The sequence below is a fragment of the Corvus brachyrhynchos genome, unplaced genomic scaffold (genome assembly GCF_000691975.1).
Source record: "Corvus brachyrhynchos isolate BGI_N302 unplaced genomic scaffold, ASM69197v1 scaffold44, whole genome shotgun sequence".
Taxonomy (NCBI): domain Eukaryota; kingdom Metazoa; phylum Chordata; class Aves; order Passeriformes; family Corvidae; genus Corvus; species Corvus brachyrhynchos.
In genome coordinates this window covers 1,885,270-1,903,465 of record NW_008238359.1, presented here as the reverse complement: position 1 = coordinate 1,903,465, position 18,196 = coordinate 1,885,270, and the positions used below count along the sequence as shown (strand labels likewise).

General features: G+C 38.1%; 1 protein-coding gene across 1 annotated transcript in view; it reads left to right on the top strand.

The window, feature by feature from the left end:
• The first annotated feature begins 1,447 nt into the window (after positions 1 to 1,447).
• RSF1 (remodeling and spacing factor 1) overlaps positions 1,448 to 18,196 on the top strand; it is a 42,582-nt gene continuing 25,833 nt past the window's right edge. The window contains exons 1-7 of the mRNA XM_017735894.1: positions 1,448 to 1,537; positions 5,861 to 5,953; positions 6,557 to 6,762; positions 8,687 to 8,844; positions 12,609 to 14,338; positions 16,733 to 16,930; positions 18,110 to 18,159. Coding sequence (XP_017591383.1) covers positions 1,481 to 1,537; positions 5,861 to 5,953; positions 6,557 to 6,762; positions 8,687 to 8,844; positions 12,609 to 14,338; positions 16,733 to 16,930; positions 18,110 to 18,159 — 2,492 coding nt within the window. The 5' untranslated portion in view covers positions 1,448 to 1,480. The remainder of the gene's footprint in view (positions 1,538 to 5,860; positions 5,954 to 6,556; positions 6,763 to 8,686; positions 8,845 to 12,608; positions 14,339 to 16,732; positions 16,931 to 18,109; positions 18,160 to 18,196) is intronic.

The window sequence follows — 18,196 nt, the reverse complement described above, 5'->3', positions numbered from 1 at the left end:
AATGGAATGAAAGAGAACAAGCCAGGACTTTTTGCTTATGAATTATCTACATTGAAAAGAGGTCTCTTTGAGAGTACCAGGTTGGTACTTTCTATATTTATTTATTGAAGGAGTTTGTGTATGAAATGTCTTTATTTCTGAACCAACACAAGCATTTTCATCTAACTGATTTTTTAGCAACTCAGTATGTTCACCTGAAAATAGAGGCATTTGATTGAAAGACAAAGAAAGGTTGGGTGAATTCAAGTTAAATATTGAAAAGATTCATGCAGGTGAGTTTTATAAATGAGTAACAGAACATCTCGGTGATATGTAGTTTAGAACAAACTCATTTGATGTGTCAAATAATGCTACTGGACTAGCAGAAAAATTATAGTCATAAATTATGAGAATGAAAGTTCTTGAGTTTAAAGCTTTCAATGTGTATGTGCATAGAGTACTGAAAATGCTTTTAGAACATAAAATTGTATGCAAAGAGGTGAGAAATAAAAATACTTGAAAAGTTAATTTTTGAAGTTTTTCTCAACACATTACAGATGAGAAAGCTGATGTTACTGGGCATGTAGAATTGCATTAATAATTATGAATTATGTATTTTTAAGAAGTTATGCTACTCATTAACTTATAAAATCAATGTTCTGCAAATTTGCCACTTGGTGGTGCCAAATTGATTTATAAATCACAGATGTGAGCTGAGACAAGCTGTTGAAGTTGTTTCTGAGGAGTGTACACTGAGAGATACATAAATTTGGTTGGAAAACTTTGATTTTATGACAGCACTGGTGCAGCTGTACTCAGCATCACTTCTGGCCTGCATTCCTCAAGCCCCATATCTTGAGTACCTCTCTGTCTTTCCAGTACAAGAGAGAGTAAGTGTATAGCAAAGCTACATCTGTGAGAACAGAGTTTCAGGAACATTTCTTCCGTACCATGCACCTGGCAAAAAATAGTTTGGATCCAGTGATATTCCAGGCATGGTGCAGAATATGGCTTTGGGGTTTCTAGAGGCAGCTGCAGGTGTACTACTTGCAGTGTTATTTTTGTAGGTGTTTGACTGGAGTAGTTCCTGTCCAGTTGTGGTTTTAACACTGCCAGAATTTTCACATGTTTGTCACTGAGGTCTGTATCCTTGAACTGAAGGGTGATGATTATCCTAAATGTAAATCTAAACAAAAAGACTCATGATTAAATTAACCTTCCTCCATCTCTCGGATTCAGGGTGGCTCTTCAGCAGGCTTGAAGTTTCTGTTTTGTTAAAATGTCTTGGTTTGTCACAGTGTTTCAATGTAATCAGTGTTTAGCATTGAAGAATATTTGCACCAGACTTAACGACTTCTTTTTTTTTTTTTTTTTTTTTTTTTTTTTTTTTTTTTTTTTTTTTTTTTTTTTTTTTTTTTTTTTTTTTTTTTTTTTTTTTTTTTTTTTTCTGTCTCTCAATACTGCAGTCCCAAAAGAATTGGTGGAGCTTCACTTGAAACTGATGAGAAAAATTGGGAAGTCTGTCACAGCAGACAGATGGGAAAAATACTTGATCAAGGTACAATATGCATGTTGTATTATTCTGCAGTGCTGGAATATGGCTGTGAGGAGCAGTTGTGTGAGCAATCCCTGGTATGAGTTATAGGAGCCTTGGGCTGTGCCAGCATCGACATGCGTGCATCAGATCCCAGACTTGCAGTCTGCCTAAGATTCTGGAAAACAGCTGAAAATAGGCACCATCTTCTGCATGTGAAAGTGTCCACCTTCATAATTGGTAGGAAAATACTTTCTTGAGTATTAAGACTCTAAATAAAGAAGATTTAGTAGCCTGCAAATGGGTTAAATTGAATAGAGATTTATACAGTAACAATTCATTTGTATATCACTTGTCCAGATATGATGTAATTACTGTGATTTGGCTAATATTCATATAGGAACCGTAGAGAGGTCTTGTAGCATGTGTTAATAATGTAAGAAAGTATTGCAGTGATTTATGTCTGCGTGCTCAGAATGGCACAGCTAAGATGAAAAGGTAGTTATGCATCAGTAAAAATAGAGCATCCCATTGTTTTACATAATTCTGTCTTGGTATTTTAATTGCAGCTGTGTCTTTGTTGACACTTTACATACAAATAGTTTCCAGTTTAAGGAATTTACACGGCTTCAACAAATAAAAATATAAGGGTAGTCTAAATTAATAGGTTACCATTTCCCCTCTGGATATGTTCCATGTGTCTTTTGATCCACAGAATTGTAATCATGTTATTGTCTGTACAGCCATGATCACATCTTGCTTAGAAATACAGCATCGTAGTAATAGCAACCATACAAATAATGGCACTTGGCAAATCCAGCTGCAGTTCTCCCCCTTAAGTGCTATCTATAAGCTTTACAGAGATATAAATTTGTCTTGAGGTTTGCGTACCCTTTAAGATGATGATGTTTTTAGGGCTGGGAGTGTGTTGGGGAATGACCTGCTGAAGGGCCTTTGTTAATCCTGATCCCTTAACCAATTTAAAAGTATTGATGATAATTTTTAAAAATAGCAATGTAATAATTTATGTAACTTGTGTGTACTTTGTGTATTACCACGTACTGTGGTTACTGAATTGTGCTAAATTCCTTAATAAACCCAAAAACCATTGCAGCAAACTGAGAAAACCCAACTCTGACTCGAGAACTTATGTACCCCACTGGAGCCACTTACCAGTTGTGTGGTAAGCAGAAAGCAGGGCGATAAAACAAGTTTGAGGGAGTAGTTTGGAAAATCTTCAAAGCAGTTTGGAAATTCTTCTTCAGGGAAGCAGTAAGGAAACCCTCCCTCACACCCCTGTTAAGACCAAGTAAGTGTTAATAAATTCTACTTCATTTAACAGTCTCCAGAGCTAACTTGAAGCTTATTCTGGCCAGTGGTTCAAAGGAACCTTGAAGAACAAAGGAATTTGAATATAACTAATTAGAAAGGTATGCTAATATTGTCCCCATTTCAAAGGAGTATGATTAATTTAGAAAAGCAAGGAAGAGTATTGGGAAATGCTACAAAAGCCAGGAAAAACTGAAAAGGTGTGGAAGCACTGAGAGCATTCTTCCTTGATGCCTGCAGTATTGTTCCACATATCATGGATGACATTCTAACAGGCAAAGTTGACCTGTTTTTCCTTTGTTAGAAACTACTGATGTGTTGCTTTGATAAAACAGGGTTTGATATATTCTAGATGTTCTTACATAGGTGGAAACTTTAGTGGAGGACATTCAGACTTACATGCTCTTAATATTTGTGTGCATGTATTATTGTATTTTGTTTATATACCAACTAATTGTAAAATGCACTTCACTTGACGGTTGTGTTTATAAAGAGTATCTTAAAAATTGTCTCTAAGCTGTGGCTGGTATTTTGGCAGATGGGATATATTTTGGGATAGGAAGTGAACACGGTAGTTGAGAGTGCCTTCCCTCTTCTGATGGTGAACCACCCAAGTTGGATCACCAGCATGTGCACTGGTGAAGATGCATTGGCACATCTTCTTTTATGGAAGAAAATGGCTGTAGGTCTCTGTGAGTCTGACTTTCCTCCTCTGCACAAGGAATGTTGTGTAGTCACATATGGCTGACATAATCAGCCATAAATGCCTGGTCCTAAACATTCCAACAACTAAGAGGAACTGTCCAGCTTAGCCGATTTTGAGAAACATGTAGTTAAGTCACATTGCACTGTCTCCTGGCAAAGTGTTTTACTTGAACTATTGTCAAACATAACTTAAATTTTTATACAGAGGACATTTCTCTGCACTGGTCCATCTGAAACCTTCAACCCAAAATCAGCACATTCTGAACGCATTTGTCTTTTCTGATTGTTACAATTCGGGTGTCTGTAGTCCCACCCAAGGAGACTCCTCTGCTGTGTCTTTCACCCTCCTGTTTTTCTTGTTTAAAGTGAGTATTTAGAACGTGGTAATAGTGTTGGATGCCACCATAGCTGCTTTGGAATTATTTGAGAGATGTTTCAGCGTTTCTTGCAGGGTGGGAAGGTGCTGACCACTCTTAGCATGCAGAAGCCAGCAGTTGCTGCAAGCAGCAGCTATTTGATCAGTGTGAAGCATCCTCTCTGTGAAAGCAGAGACTTAAGATTTCAGCGGAGCTTGGATCAATGAGATCTGTAGCTCAGGGTTGTGACAGTACTTGTCAGGAGAAAGCACAATTATCTAGTTTTTAATTGTCAAAATGTAGTCTTTTCAGTTTGAACAGACGCTTCATCAGCTCTCATGTCTCAAAGCTTTTGCTTTGACAGTCACACACTTCCATAGCACATGAAGCTTCTCATTATTGCTCTCATACTTAATGACTAAATAATGAACAGCAACTAGCATATGCCCTGAGCAAGGGTTTTGATATACAGTTTCCCAGTGCTCTTCACATTACATAGTTGAAAAGGAGAGAGAAAGTGGAGTAGCCTCATTTTGTGAGCCAGCAGCGATTGTCTCCTGCTGTGAGCTTTGGCTTGGCATCAGAGAAGTCCCAGTGTAATATTCCTTGACCTCAGAGCAGGAAAAACTGCTCTTCAGCAGGATCCCTTGTGACCAGAGTGCTCTTCACAGTTCTCTGTAGGTCACAGCTTAAAAGTCAGAGTATGATTTATGGTGTGGCTGAGCTGACCTTACTGCTGGCTTACCCTTGTGCCACCTGAGAAATGGTGTCAGTACTAGGGATAGTGGAAGGTTGGTAGTGTGGCTGTGGGGACAGTGGAGGGGTAGCTGCCCCTTTGCTTGGTCGAAGCCCAGATGGAGTTTTAAATTATGAATCAGTTGATCTTTACTTCTGGTGGGTGAAATTTAGAACTATTTTTGCTGCTGTTTCCAGAGAAAGCTGCTTTCAGATGTGATTGACAGGTTTTAAGTAGCTTGGTAACTGTATCTTATGTTTCATAATAGTCTGTTGATGAGGAGACTACACTGTTTTAATTGAGTCCAGCCTTGCAGACTGAAGGGCACTGATTTGCACTGATTTGACAGCTGTGATTCAGCAGTGGCACTTCAAAATAATCCCAAATGGAGTTGTAGCTGTGATCAGCTTTTGCCTTCTCATGGATATTTCCACTAGAATAGCCTCACTGACTGGAGATCCCACCATGTGTCCTCAATTGATGAGCAGCTTGTCTCTGTTCATGAGAGTTGTCTTAAGCACATCGGAGTTGTTTAGGAGGGAGAGGGCATTTCTTCTTCAGCTTTGTTATTGGAGCTCATGCTGATTCAATCTATTTCTCCTCTACTGCTGCTTTTTCTGGTGTTAGGGTTTTTTTCCCCCCCGTATTGGGGTGGTGGAATTTATTTGCTTTAATAAATTGAAATTTGCTATACTTACAATACTTTAAAATATTTATCAAGCAGCTTGAAGTCCAAGATATTTTGTAAGGAATAATAGTTCCACAGTGTGGAGTGCGTAGCAGTTGCATTTATCTGCAGTACAATTGAAGGGCTTCAGGGGCCCCAAGAGACCCTGGCAACTTATGTGCTAAGTGTTGTAAGGAGATATAGTAGGAAAACATGTCTGCTTGAGAGAATTTATGTTCTAAATAGACAGAAATAGAAAAATATGTGCACAACAAAAATAATAATACCTTCCCATTCCAGAGTTGTGCTACCTAATTTAGGATGCTTAGAGAATGTGGTGGTAATCAGGGCCTCGATGATCTGCTCTTCCATGAAAGTTCAACAGTGCTTGCTAACATACCTCAGTTTTACTTTTTATTTTTGTGTAAGACTTTGACTGCAATCCCAAAGAGGTCATGTATGATTAATTATTGTAGTAAGGTACTATTAATAAAACAATTTAAAGTTGCTTTTTTCTCCTAACCTTAGAAATCTGCTTATTCTGTTTGTAACAGATATGTCAAGAATTCAACAGCACTTGGGCTTGGGAGATGGAAAAAAAAGGATACCTAGAAATGAGTGTTGAATGCAAACTGGGGATTCTGAAGGTAAACATTCATCATCCTAAGGTTCTAAATTACTGCTTCCTCACTCACTTTAAGATCTTGCAAATTTAGCTTGACTGAACCATAAGTACATGTATTAAATATAGAGCTGATCTTGGAACAGACAGTCCAAACTGCATATTTTTGTTTTGTTTGCATATTTTTCACACTTTGTATGACAATAGTCTTGTGCTTACTGTTTTGTCAAGAGCTCTTTGTCAGTGGAATACACACTTTTAAACGTGTTTGTTATCTTGCTGAATTCCAAAGGCAAAATGGGACTTCATCTTTTTTGATCTTGACAGATTTGTCAGTATTGGTTTCAAGTTATGTATGGGTTCTACTGTAGAATGAGATCAATTTTACTACGTAATAAAAATGTAGAATAAGCTTTCTAAGCTAGCCAGGTTAAAAAAACCCAACCCAAAACCTTGTATATCACTTAAAAAGAACGTGGTCTGGAAAAAAATGATAGCTACAGCTGATGCACAGATCCAACAGAGAGAGGCCCAAAAAGAAGCTCCAAATTACACTGAAATAAAATGAGCTGGTTTTCTTCTTTCTGTTTATATTTTTGATATCTTAACAGTCTTTCTACTTTTTCAGTATCTCTGCGAATGTCAGTTTGATGACAATCTAAAGTTCAAGAATATCATTAATGAAGAGGATGCTGATGCCATGCGTCTGCAGCCCATTGGTCGGGACAAGGATGGCCTCATGTACTGGTATCAGCTGGATCAAGAGCATAACGTCAGGATGTACATAGAAGAACAGGATGACCAGGATGGATCCACATGGAAGTGCATTGTTAGGTATTCCTTCTTTTTATTTTGTAGGATTTTTAGCTATTTGTGACTGGGGCTCAGAAATGTATTTCAGTAAATCTTCATTTCTCGCACAGTAGGATTCATGACAGTGGGATTTCCTGCACTGACATCTATGTTCTAGTGAAAAATCATGTACAGAAATAACTCACAGATTTGTTGGTAACAGCCGTCATGTAATTTGTTTCCTGCTTGTTCAAGCTACAATGAATATATAGAAAGGGTAGCAAGAAGAGACTGTCTTGACAACCATGGCTCCATATTGCTTACTGGCCAGCTAAATGCCTTAGAAAATAGAACACTAATGCTTCTTTAACTTCCTTTTGTTAGGAAAGTTACAAGTGGACAGATTTGTTCTTGGGGAAATTATATTGCAATTACTCCTGTTGGAAGGAATCCAGAGGAGGCCAAGGAGATGCTCAGAGGGCTGGAGCACCTCTCTCATGAAGACAGGCTGAGAGACTTGGGATTGTCCAGCCAGGAGAAGAAAAGGATCCAGGGAGAACTCAGAGCCCTTTCTAGTATCTAAAGGGGCTCAGGAAAAAGGGAGAGGGATTTGTTACAGAAGTGTGTAATGACAGGACAAGGGGGAATGGTTTCAAACTGACAAGAGGGCAGGTTTAGATTTGACATTAGGGAAAAAATCTTCTCTGAGAGTGGTGAGGCAGTAGCACAGGTTGCTCAGAGAAGCTGTGGCTGCCCCATTCCAGGAAGTGTTCAAGGCCAGATTCAATAGGGCTTTGAGCAACTTGGTCTTGTAGAAGATGTCTCTGCCCATGGCAGGGAAGTTGGAAGTAGATGGTCTTTGAAGGTCCTTTCCAACCCAAACCATCTGCAGGTTATTTACGCTGCCATAACTTCAGTAACCAAGGGAGGTGTACAGAATTGTTTAAACCACTTAAATGATAAGCATTACTATGAGTTACATGTAGACAGCTGTTGTGGGGGAATAAAGTAAATTTATCCAAACAAACAGATCAAGAGCTGATCCATGCATCATCCATCTCTTCCATGCATTATAGACTCCAAAATTCATTGCCAAAAGAAGAAGAACTCAGGGTTCTGCTGGGAAGGTTCTAACAGTCCACACTCACAGCAGAAAACCACAGTAATGCATTAAGAAATCCGAAATGGTTTTGAAACCTGTGGGATTGTTTCAGGCTTCCTTCCTTTCTCTAAAACTGGGGGAAAACAAATTGCTGAACATCAACTTTAAAAAACAGGTGTGAGAGCCTTATGATTCTAGTCCATTAAGAAAACAATGACTCTGTTCAATCATGGCTCAAATTCTTTATAAATTAAGGTGGTTTTTTTATAGTTGGATGTGCAGTTTAAGTAAGGAGTTACAGTGCACTGAGATCCACGCTCATACAGATATGCACCAACATTTTTTTGCTTTCATAACTTGAGTTGGAGTTTTCTAGACAACTTGGTGGTGTTTGTTGCATGTGCTTAGGATGGGCACTTGCGAAAATTATTTAAATTATTTTGCTGGTTGCTTTTGCAAATTTCACCTAAATTATATGGTTGCTTCTTTGGTGCATGAGCAGAGAGCTGTAGCTTGTTCTCTGTTGAGAGAAAAAAAGAAATAGCAAAGAATAATCAGTGATGGTTAACAAGAGGATAATAAATAACAGAATAATAGTAGCAGCTTGGATTGAGACCCAACAGGAACTGAGATAGATAACTTCTAAAAGCATAATTTTATTTTGGTATGGATAAATTGGAAGGTTTCTAACTGCAAAGTTGCAGCCACTGGTGGGACAAGCATTTCGCTGTGCTTGTGTTTTCACTATCTAACTCTATAAGGTTTTCAGGGTAATTCATTTAAGCAGTTAATGTTTGTTTATTTTTTATTAATCCCTTTGGGGTAAGAAAGTGGCTTATCAGACAGTGTGTTTTTCTCTTCCAGAAACCGCAATGAACTTGCTGAGACCCTTGAGCTCTTGAAAGCACAAATTGATCCTGCTCTGTTGAAAAACAACAATTCTCAGCAGGAGAATTCATCGCGTGAAAGTCCAAGCATAGAAGATGAAGAGAGCAAAAAGGGTGAAGAAGCAGCCACACAAGGTTTTCTGCCTTCTTTTCTCAAACTTTAAGTGTTTTGCTGTGGCAATGTTAGAATTTTCAGCTTCACAAAAAGTTACTGTGTTAGATTAGGACTTAAAAAAAGTAAATCAAGTAAATATTGAATGCTTTGAAATTATAAATATATTTTGGGATTTTTCAGTACATATTTGCTCTCAAACATTTATTTATAGGAAGATAGCTGTGTAAAAATGTTTTCTCAGTAACTATTTTTTTGCTGTACATTCTGTATAATAATGTGAATGCTCGTTATTGTATGTTTTTGTGGGGCATTGAACTGCTGCCAAACTTCTTCTGTTTTAGCGACATTAAAATTTGAAAAAAAAAAAAAAATCTGCTTGTGCAATGCCATGATTGAAATCAAGACAGCATTGGGTGCGGTGTTTATTCTTGCTTTTGAGTTAGAAAAATATAGGTTATTTCCTCAAATGTTTCGCAGTTGACGTGATGTTTCAAGAAGACACGAGCTTAAGTTAAAACAATTTAAAATGCAAAAACATTGTAGAAGTGAGGCTGTCCTTATCTGCCTCCACTATATTGTTGTTATTAAAATCACAGAATTATTTAGGTTGGAAAAGATCTCCAAGATCAAAGCCAAGAACCTTTTTCCTTCCTTATTATCATGTCATTGCACGTATTTAGTAACTCGCCTGACCTGTTGGTTTTTGCATTGGTTTTGCTAAGTATCAGTCAGCCTGAAGTATTTGACTTTTTAAGAATCTGATCTTCTTTCAGGTCATGAAGAACTAGAAGCTTGTTATCCCAAGTAATTTTACCCCAGTTTTACTACTTGGTCTTCTTATTTTGTTAAAATACAGGAAAATATTTTCACAATCAGAAACAAGTATTTCAGTATGTTAATAGATGCTTCTGCAAACGTGTAGAAGTTAATTGGATTTATGGAATTAGCCAAGGCCTGTCTTGGTTTTGAGTATCAGAGAGAAGGACTTACTATTCTATTCTCCTTCTTTGCAACAAGCAGTGTACAACAGAAGAAATAAATAAACATTTAGATAAAATTGGAGTTGTTGTGGAAGTACTAAGAGATGATTGTAGTCATGGCAGTAAATTGTGACAAACACCAGCAGAATTCTCTTTCGCTCTAAGGCATTTCCAGTATCTAACTCTGCATGTAAGTGCCAACACTACCTGCATAGTTACCAACACTGCAGAATTAATTCCATGTACTGATCACGCTTTTGTCTCAGTCAAGTCAACTTAAATCTTGAGACCTAAAACTTAACTTAAACTTAAATTTTGAGACCACTTCTTCATATATGATTTTGCTTTACATTGAATTCAGGAGCAGCCATTTGAAAACATTTTAATTAATGTCCCTACTGTAGATAATTCCCCAAATCCTGTGGCACACTCACCTGGCTCAGTACTTGCATTAGGCTGTGTATTGGTCTAAAATCATCTCTAGGCACTAGGTGCAGAATCATAGAATAGTTTGGGTTGGAAGGGACCTTGAAAGGCCATCTAGTCCAACTTCCCTGCAATGGGCAGAGATATCTTCGACTAGATCAGGTTGCTCAGAGCCCCATCCAGCCTGACCTTGAGCACTTCCAGGGATGGGGCAGCCACAGCTTTGCTGGGCAACCTGTGCCAGTGCCTCACCACCCTCACAGTGAAGAATTTCTTCCTCATATCTAATCCAAATCTCCCTTCTCTTAGTTTAAAGTCCTTCCCCCTTGCCCTGTCTCTCCATGCCCTTGTCAAAAGTCTTGTAAGACCCCTTTAAGTACTGGGAGATGCTTTAAGGTCTTTCCAGAGTCTTCTCCAGGCTGAACAACCTGTCTCTCAGCCTGTCTCCATAGCACAGGTACTCCAGCCCTCTGAGCATCTTCATGGCCTCACTCCTACAAGTCCATGTCCTATCTATGTAATAAATAATGAAATTACTGACATTTGCAGTGATTTGAGTGCTGTCAGTGTGTTTACAGAACATTCCTTAGAGCCTTTCAGTTGAAAATCTGTAGTATCTCCTCTTTGTAGTCCAGGATTGCACTGAAAGCCCTACTGAGATGCAGGGAAAACATGCTGGAAGACCTGATACCTGTTTGCTTTGGCCATTTTCCACGTATCATTAAATTAGTTCATACAGATGCACGGCAGACTGACCCAATGCTTGCATGTTTTCTGCTGGCCTGATTGATTGACTTGAGTAGCATTAGGAGAGCTTGTGCATTGACTTAGTCATTTTGTGTATATGTGAAATGTTGTGATAAGTTCAGGGAGTTAAACTGTAGAACATCTGCTGATTTTTGGTATGGGGAGGTTTTGGGATTCTGGTGATCCTTAATGAAATTTGGGAGAAAGCAGTAGGCGAAGGGAAGAAATGGTTGAACAAAGTTTAGACAGACAGAAAAGAAGGGAAAGTGGAAGAATCTGGACACAGAGAAAATACTTCATTCTCACTGTTAGAGACAGATATCTTTGCAGAGGCAGGTACAAGGGCTCTGAGTGGACATCATTCTATGAAGGGGGAAAAACCAGCCTTGAGCCTTCAAGATGTGCATCTCTAAGGCACCTTACCACTTCTGGAGCCTTAGAGATACATCTTTACTGTACTGATACTGGGATTTAATGGATACATATCTTGTATTTGAAAATACAAGATCTGTGAATTCCTCCTCACTGTTCTTTTCTCAAACGCCTAATTTCTTAGATGTAATAGTTAGCTGTCATGTCCTTTCCCCTGTATATTTCTAACCACTTTTGGAAGCTCTCATCATGCAAAAAAACTACACTAGCTCTGATGGAGAGGGGTGAGATAGAAGGAAAAAAAAACATTTTGTTTGCAGTTGTGGCATGCTTGCAAAAGCACCTTCCAGGTGGCAGGAGCTGCTGTTCTGGTATATGCAGTGCTATTGTATTTGTTTTTTCTAATTAGTTCTGTTTCTGGCTGATACAAAATGATTGGTAAAATACAAACACCTGAGATACCAAGAGGCTATGGTAAAAATAAATAACAAGTTTAAGTGCATAGTGACAAAATAGCTGTATGGTTTATTCTGAATGCTGGAACTGTACTTCAAGCCCTAATGATCTTGAGTTAGCAAAGTGGAATAACCTGATTCTTTAAAGGTCTGCAGGTTTTTCTGGGATATGCTGCTATTCATTGCTTTTTTTAAAAACAGCAGATGAAGTGAGTGTGGAGTATTGTCTGCATGTAGGAAATGCCCAGAGAACCCGGATGAATTTCGCCGTAGGCCATAATGCTGAATGTCTTTTCTCTGAACTGTTGAAATACAATAGTTAAGTATATCTTGAAATAAAATCATGTACAAACAGGGGACTCATTTCTCTGAGGAATTTCCCTTGAAGGCCATGGAATCTTACACGATGTTCTGTTTTCTGAAATAGTCCAGAGACTCGAGCGAGATTTCATGCCTCTGCCTAGGTTTTGTGTATCCTCTGGAAGTATTGTGGTAATACTGAAGAAGGGACTGAGATGTCTGTTGAAAGAAGCATAAATCTAGAGTTCTGCTGCTGGCTTCTGAAATTTAGATTTATCTTGGTATAGAATTAAACCGAACAGTGGTTCTATAGCTAAAAATTGTCGGCCCACTTATTTAATGACAGTGTTAGACAAGCCAGATTTCTACTAACTCAGTGAGAGAAGAGTCCTTTGTGTGAGACTTAGGCTGTTGGGTTTTTTAGGTATGCCTCTGTTTTAATGAAGTTCTTTGTAATCCTGTAGGTCCCGTGGTTGTTTCATAGCTGTTTTTCTCTGTCAACAGAAAATCAATTGAAAATCAAAGAAGAAAAAGAGGAGGTGGAGGAACAGTCAGTGGAATCAGAAAGCCTTCCTCCTCCTGTGGTCAAAGAAGACGAGAATACGCTTAAAAGTGAGAAAGTGGAAGAAAAAGAAATTATAAAATTACCAGTAATAGTGAAATTAGAGAAACCTTCAGAACACAATGAAGAAAAGCAAACTGTCAAGGAAGAAAGTGACTCCTTTAAGGAAAACGTCAAGCCTGTTAAAGTAGAGGTGAAGGAAAACAAAACAGAACCCAAAGACCTAAAAGAAGTAAAAAGCTGTATGGACAAAATAGCAGTTCACGAGCCAGAGAGGTTAGAATTTTGTGTTAATGTCAAAACTCCACAAGAAATTGTGGAGAAATCTGTGGAAGAAAGTGAAAAACTTAAAAATGACCAACAGGCAAAAATACCACTTAAAAAGCGAGAGATCAAACTGACAGATGACTATGACAGTCCAATAAAAGGGCCCCTGTGTAAATGTGTTACTCCAACAAAGGATGTCTTGAAGGAAGAAGGGAAACCAGAAGAAGAAGCTTTTAAGAGAGTCCCTACAATTACTGCTTTATGTCCTGATGGGAAAGTGCTAGTAAATGGAGAAGTTAGCTGTGAAAAAATAACCCCAAGTGTCATACAAAATAATAAGTCAGAACACTCTGCTAGTGCAATGGAAGACAGTACCTCATTAAAAGAGAAAAATGGAAAAAGTGGGGAAAAAGTATTAGACTCCCTAAATTCTGTTAGTAAAATTATAAAAACATGTGAGATTGAGAAAAATGCAGTAACGGTGCTGAAAGAGATTGGGGCTGTGGTCTCTGAGGTTTCTAATCAGCAAGTGCCTTCAAAGGAGGAATCTAGTCCTGTGGAAAAAGAGTCCCTTGACAGCACAACTACTGAGACGGTAGCAGAAGAGTCTTCAAACTCTGAAGACTGTGCCAAAACAATGGAAGAGAAGCAAGCCACCGATCTCAAAAACGACAGCCTGCCACCACCCAAAGAATGTTCAGAGAAGCTGGAGATGTCCCCAAATGCATCTGCTCCTGCAGAACTGCCTAAGCTTGCACTGGCTGATGAAGAGACTTTGAAAAGTAAAGATGAGCCTGAGGAGAAAAACAACTCTCCAAAAGCTGCTGAGATACCTCCTGCATCCACTTCTCCTGTTACAGTAGAGAAACCTGTTTCAGGAAAGGAGGACTCCGATAGTAAAACAGCTTTACCTGAGGAGAGCAAAGCAGAAGAAAAATCCAGCCCTGAAAAACAAGAGGAAGAGCCAGAAGCTGCCAAAACAGAGCCAGATAGATTAGGTGATGCCCATGCATCTAATCTAGAGGACTCCTCAGAGAGTAAAAAGGAATCTCCAGTACCTAAAAGCAAATTTAAATATAAGCTAGTTTCTGAAGAAGAAACCTGTGCAACAGAGAATAAAGAAATAACTTCTGAAAGACAGAAAGAAGGAATTAAATTAACAATCAGGATCTCTAGTCGGAAGAGAAAGACAGAAACACCACCAGAAGAGGTCACCATTGGCCGCACATTAAGGCGGTCACCAAGAATATCCAAGCCTACTCCGAAAGTTGTGGAGACTCGGGATCAGAAGCCTGAGAAGAAACGACCTGAAGAGGAAGAGGAGAAACCTGCAGCGGCACAAAAACCAGAACGAAAAGAAGATGCAAAAAAACAAGAGAAGGAGACAAATTCTAAAGTTAACAAGGTAAATAGAGTTTTATTACCTGGGACTAAAGAAAACTCGCAATCTTATCTATAAAGAGAATATACTCTTACATAGGAATACTGAGGATTATGTTCCTTTGGTCAGCTTTTGGAAGAAACTAGCTTTGCAATCGAGTCAGTGGACTCAACCAATTTAAAAACACCCCCTAGGAGAGTGCTAATATCTGTTGACTTTTTATAAACTTTGACAGTTTATAAAATCTGTCACTTAAACCAACCTAAGTAGACCAAATCAACCTGAGTGAATTCTTCTAAAAAATGACGTGATCAGATACGAGTCTGTGTGGTTGAATGGAGACTTGTAACCCCTCTGGATTTACTAGATGGATACTTGCTGGTGTGTGGTTGGTCACGAACATAAGCTAAAAAGGAACCAGCAAATGGTAAAGAATAAAAATATTATGACATCTATTTCTAGCTGAAGCTAAAGGTATTGTGGTGAATTCATGATATAATTTAGCTTTTCTCACAAATGGGATACATATTTTAATGTGGGTGATGGTATTTTTTTCATTATTAACTTCTGTTTATTCAGGATAGATCTCTAAAAATACATGCGGTAAATACATCACAGGAAGTTAAACATACATTTGTATGATGTGCTTCTGAGACGGTGTATTTATAAATAACCCTTTCTTAATTTATCTTCTGGTTTTTTCTGGATATGCAGTACAAAACAAAAGAGGAACAATGAGTTTGTATTTTTAAGTGCACTTTTTTATATCAACTTGTAAAATCCTATTAATTTTCCACTGCAACACATTTTTGACTGATGTTGTAGTTTTCCCAAAGCATTCACTCATTTAGCAAGTTTCTTTCACATACTGCTATGTTGGATAACCTTAATAAAATGAACAGACAGTTGATTTTTCAGTGAATGGTAACATCTATACTGCATGAAGAAATGAAAAACAAATTTTCCATTTAAAGATTTTAATTAAAAAAGAAAACATATGAAAGTAAGAGTGATTGTAAGTCCTAAAAGTCCTTAGAATTTTGAAGTACTGTTGCAACAGGTGTTTTAACTTGATCTCTATTTGTGAAAGATTAAGAGATCTAAAGATGTTTACTTTTTAGAGATATTTTAAAATAATTATGATAGAGGAAGAAGTTTGAAGCTGTTAAGTTTCTGTCATTTAAACAGGATGAATACCAGCATCTTTATTAGCTTACTTTGTATCTTGGGGTTCCTTTTCTTTATTTAAAGATGGGTCTTATAAAAACCCGATTTGAAATTATGATGCTGTATGATGAATCCTAAACCTAAACTTACACTATTGTGGATTTGAAGTACCTTTGCTGCTAAATCTTAGAGAACAGTAAAATCCCTAAATAGGTAGAAACTGATGTTAAGAACCTGAAATGAATTTTATCAGTGTGACGAATACTGCTTTGGTATGAGTCCATCCTCCAGGAGAAATAGAATACTTTGTGGATTTTAGTTTATTCATCTTATTCAGTTCTGTGAGTAGTTTAGTCAAAATTCAAAAAATGTTTTGAGTTGAAAAAGCTGGAAAAGTTATTTTCCTTTTTCAGTGTCTGTGGGGAGTGAGGGTAATGAGTTGTGAGAGAATGACGGGTGTGAGAAACAAATCAGTCAATGGGAACAAAAGTTTCTTCTGTTTGACATGTTGCTTTAAATCTAAACTATCTTAGTTGCATGAAGTAGTTTAAATAATTCAGAATTGTCTTCTGAATTTTAATTGAAACCTGTTTTTCATTCAAAATGTGGTAATATATATTCAAAATATGATATTTCATTCATAATATGGTATATTATTGAAAGGGGTAGATGCCCCTTTGATTAGCAAAAAAGAAGCACCAACTGAATCATGTTTCACTTAAGAAAAATAATGAAAAAGTATAAATGTGAAAAAAGACCTGGACAGAAGTTATGCACTTATAAGGTGCAATGATCTTTTTTCAGAAACAAACACATTTTCTAAAGTAAAATAAAATGCATAAACTCTTTGGGGGGGATGGGGGGGTAGGTGGGAGAAAAAAAAAATCTCTTTGGGTTGAGGCAAATTATCATGAAAAAGTCAGAAAGTTGAAATGTGGAATTACCATGTTCACTATGAAGTTTGCCTTGCCAAAATAGAAAAAAAGGGGCTGAGTGAAAAAATTTGTCTTCCTACTTTTAAATCTTATTTGAAAGTTTCTTTCTGCACATAGATGCAATGTTTTCTCCCTTTATCTTGCTGCATTTTAAGGATCTTAAGACAATATATTCATTGAAATGCTCTGCTGCAAATTTACTGCAGCTGTTCTGACTGAAATGAATCACTTTACTCTGGAGACAAATATTTTTTTTAAGATCTAGGAAGAAACTGTGAGCTTCCTTTGTGTTTTTTCTTTAAATGGTGTCTCATAGAGAAGCAAAGTTCGGTGGACGGGTACACGGACACGTGGCAGGTGGAAATACTCAAGTAATGAAGAGACTGAGGACTCTGAGAGTGAAAAAAACTCTGAGGAGGAGGAAGAAGAGGAGGAAGAGGAGGAAGAAGAAGCTCCACCTGCTGATGATGATGAGCCGTGCAAGAAGTGTGGCCTTCCCAATCATCCTGAGCTGGTAGGATTTTGGGGAAAGCCTCTGTTGTGTCAGATTTGGTGGATTGACTTTGATGGTGCTGAAGGCACATCATCCTTCAGGGTGGCCATACGTAGGAGGGCATCTTCTACGTTTTAGGTGGTAAACTCATGAGAGTAGGTGAGTTGCCTTTGATAAGGAGGGAAGGAAGTTATTTTTCCTGTTTGCCAAAACAAAAATACCATGTTTTATGAGGTATAACTCACCTTAGCCCATTGAGAACCAATCTGTGTGAGGCTTTGAGATTGTGCCTGCAGTTGCAATGAATACAGAGGAAACAACATTAAAAAGATTCCCAGCAGTGTGATACCTGCTTTCCAATATCTTATGACATAGCTACAGCTGCATAGTCATCTTCATTGGATGTAGCTGCATCTCACCCTGCGGACTGAGTACAGTGAAATCCCAGACACAGCACAACATGATTTTGCTGTTTCTCATGGTTCTCATTTATTTGTGGTAGATACCATCATGAATTCTTCTGTTTATTTGGGAAATCATCATGTGCAGTCCTGATACAAATCCACAAAATAAGCCCGCTCTTGGCTGTTTGACAGATATCCTGGCATAGCTGAGAGAAAGTTTGACCTTTAGGATGTTAGAGATAAACATTTCAGTAGATATACACACAGGTTATGCCAGCTTTGTTCCTCAAGTTTTATGGCAAGGGATATCTCAAATTTTACCCAACTAAGGATGAACTTTTAGTAGTTGCCTAATTCCGGATGTCCTGCAAGCCTGCCAGACTTTGTCCCTACTGCCCAGGTCATAAAATTATCCTGACTAAGGAAATAGGCCAGGTTTCCTGCGTAAGAGTGTACAGGGAAAACAGGTCATACCACATCTTGGTCAGATGGAGTTTTCCACTTAGTCTAGGGTCTGGAAAGCATTACCAGATTCTACACTAAGGGCACATAGTCTACATAGTCCAGTAGCACTAAGTACTGAGAAGGTACAGTAAGGGGAAATCTGGAGTTAGCATGGAAAACTGTGATAAATAAACTTCCCCATAAAAACCCTGCTACAGGATAAGTGGTACAGGATTTTTGGGTTTTTTTTGGCACAGTCCAAATGCTTCTGCATTGGCTGGGGAAATAGTTCTGGAGCTTGTTACACGTTGTGAGTGCCAAAAGATATTCATGACATGTTTTGTTTGCACAGATTTTGTTGTGTGACTCTTGTGACAGCGGCTACCACACAGCCTGCCTTCGCCCTCCCCTGATGATCATCCCTGATGGAGAGGGGTTC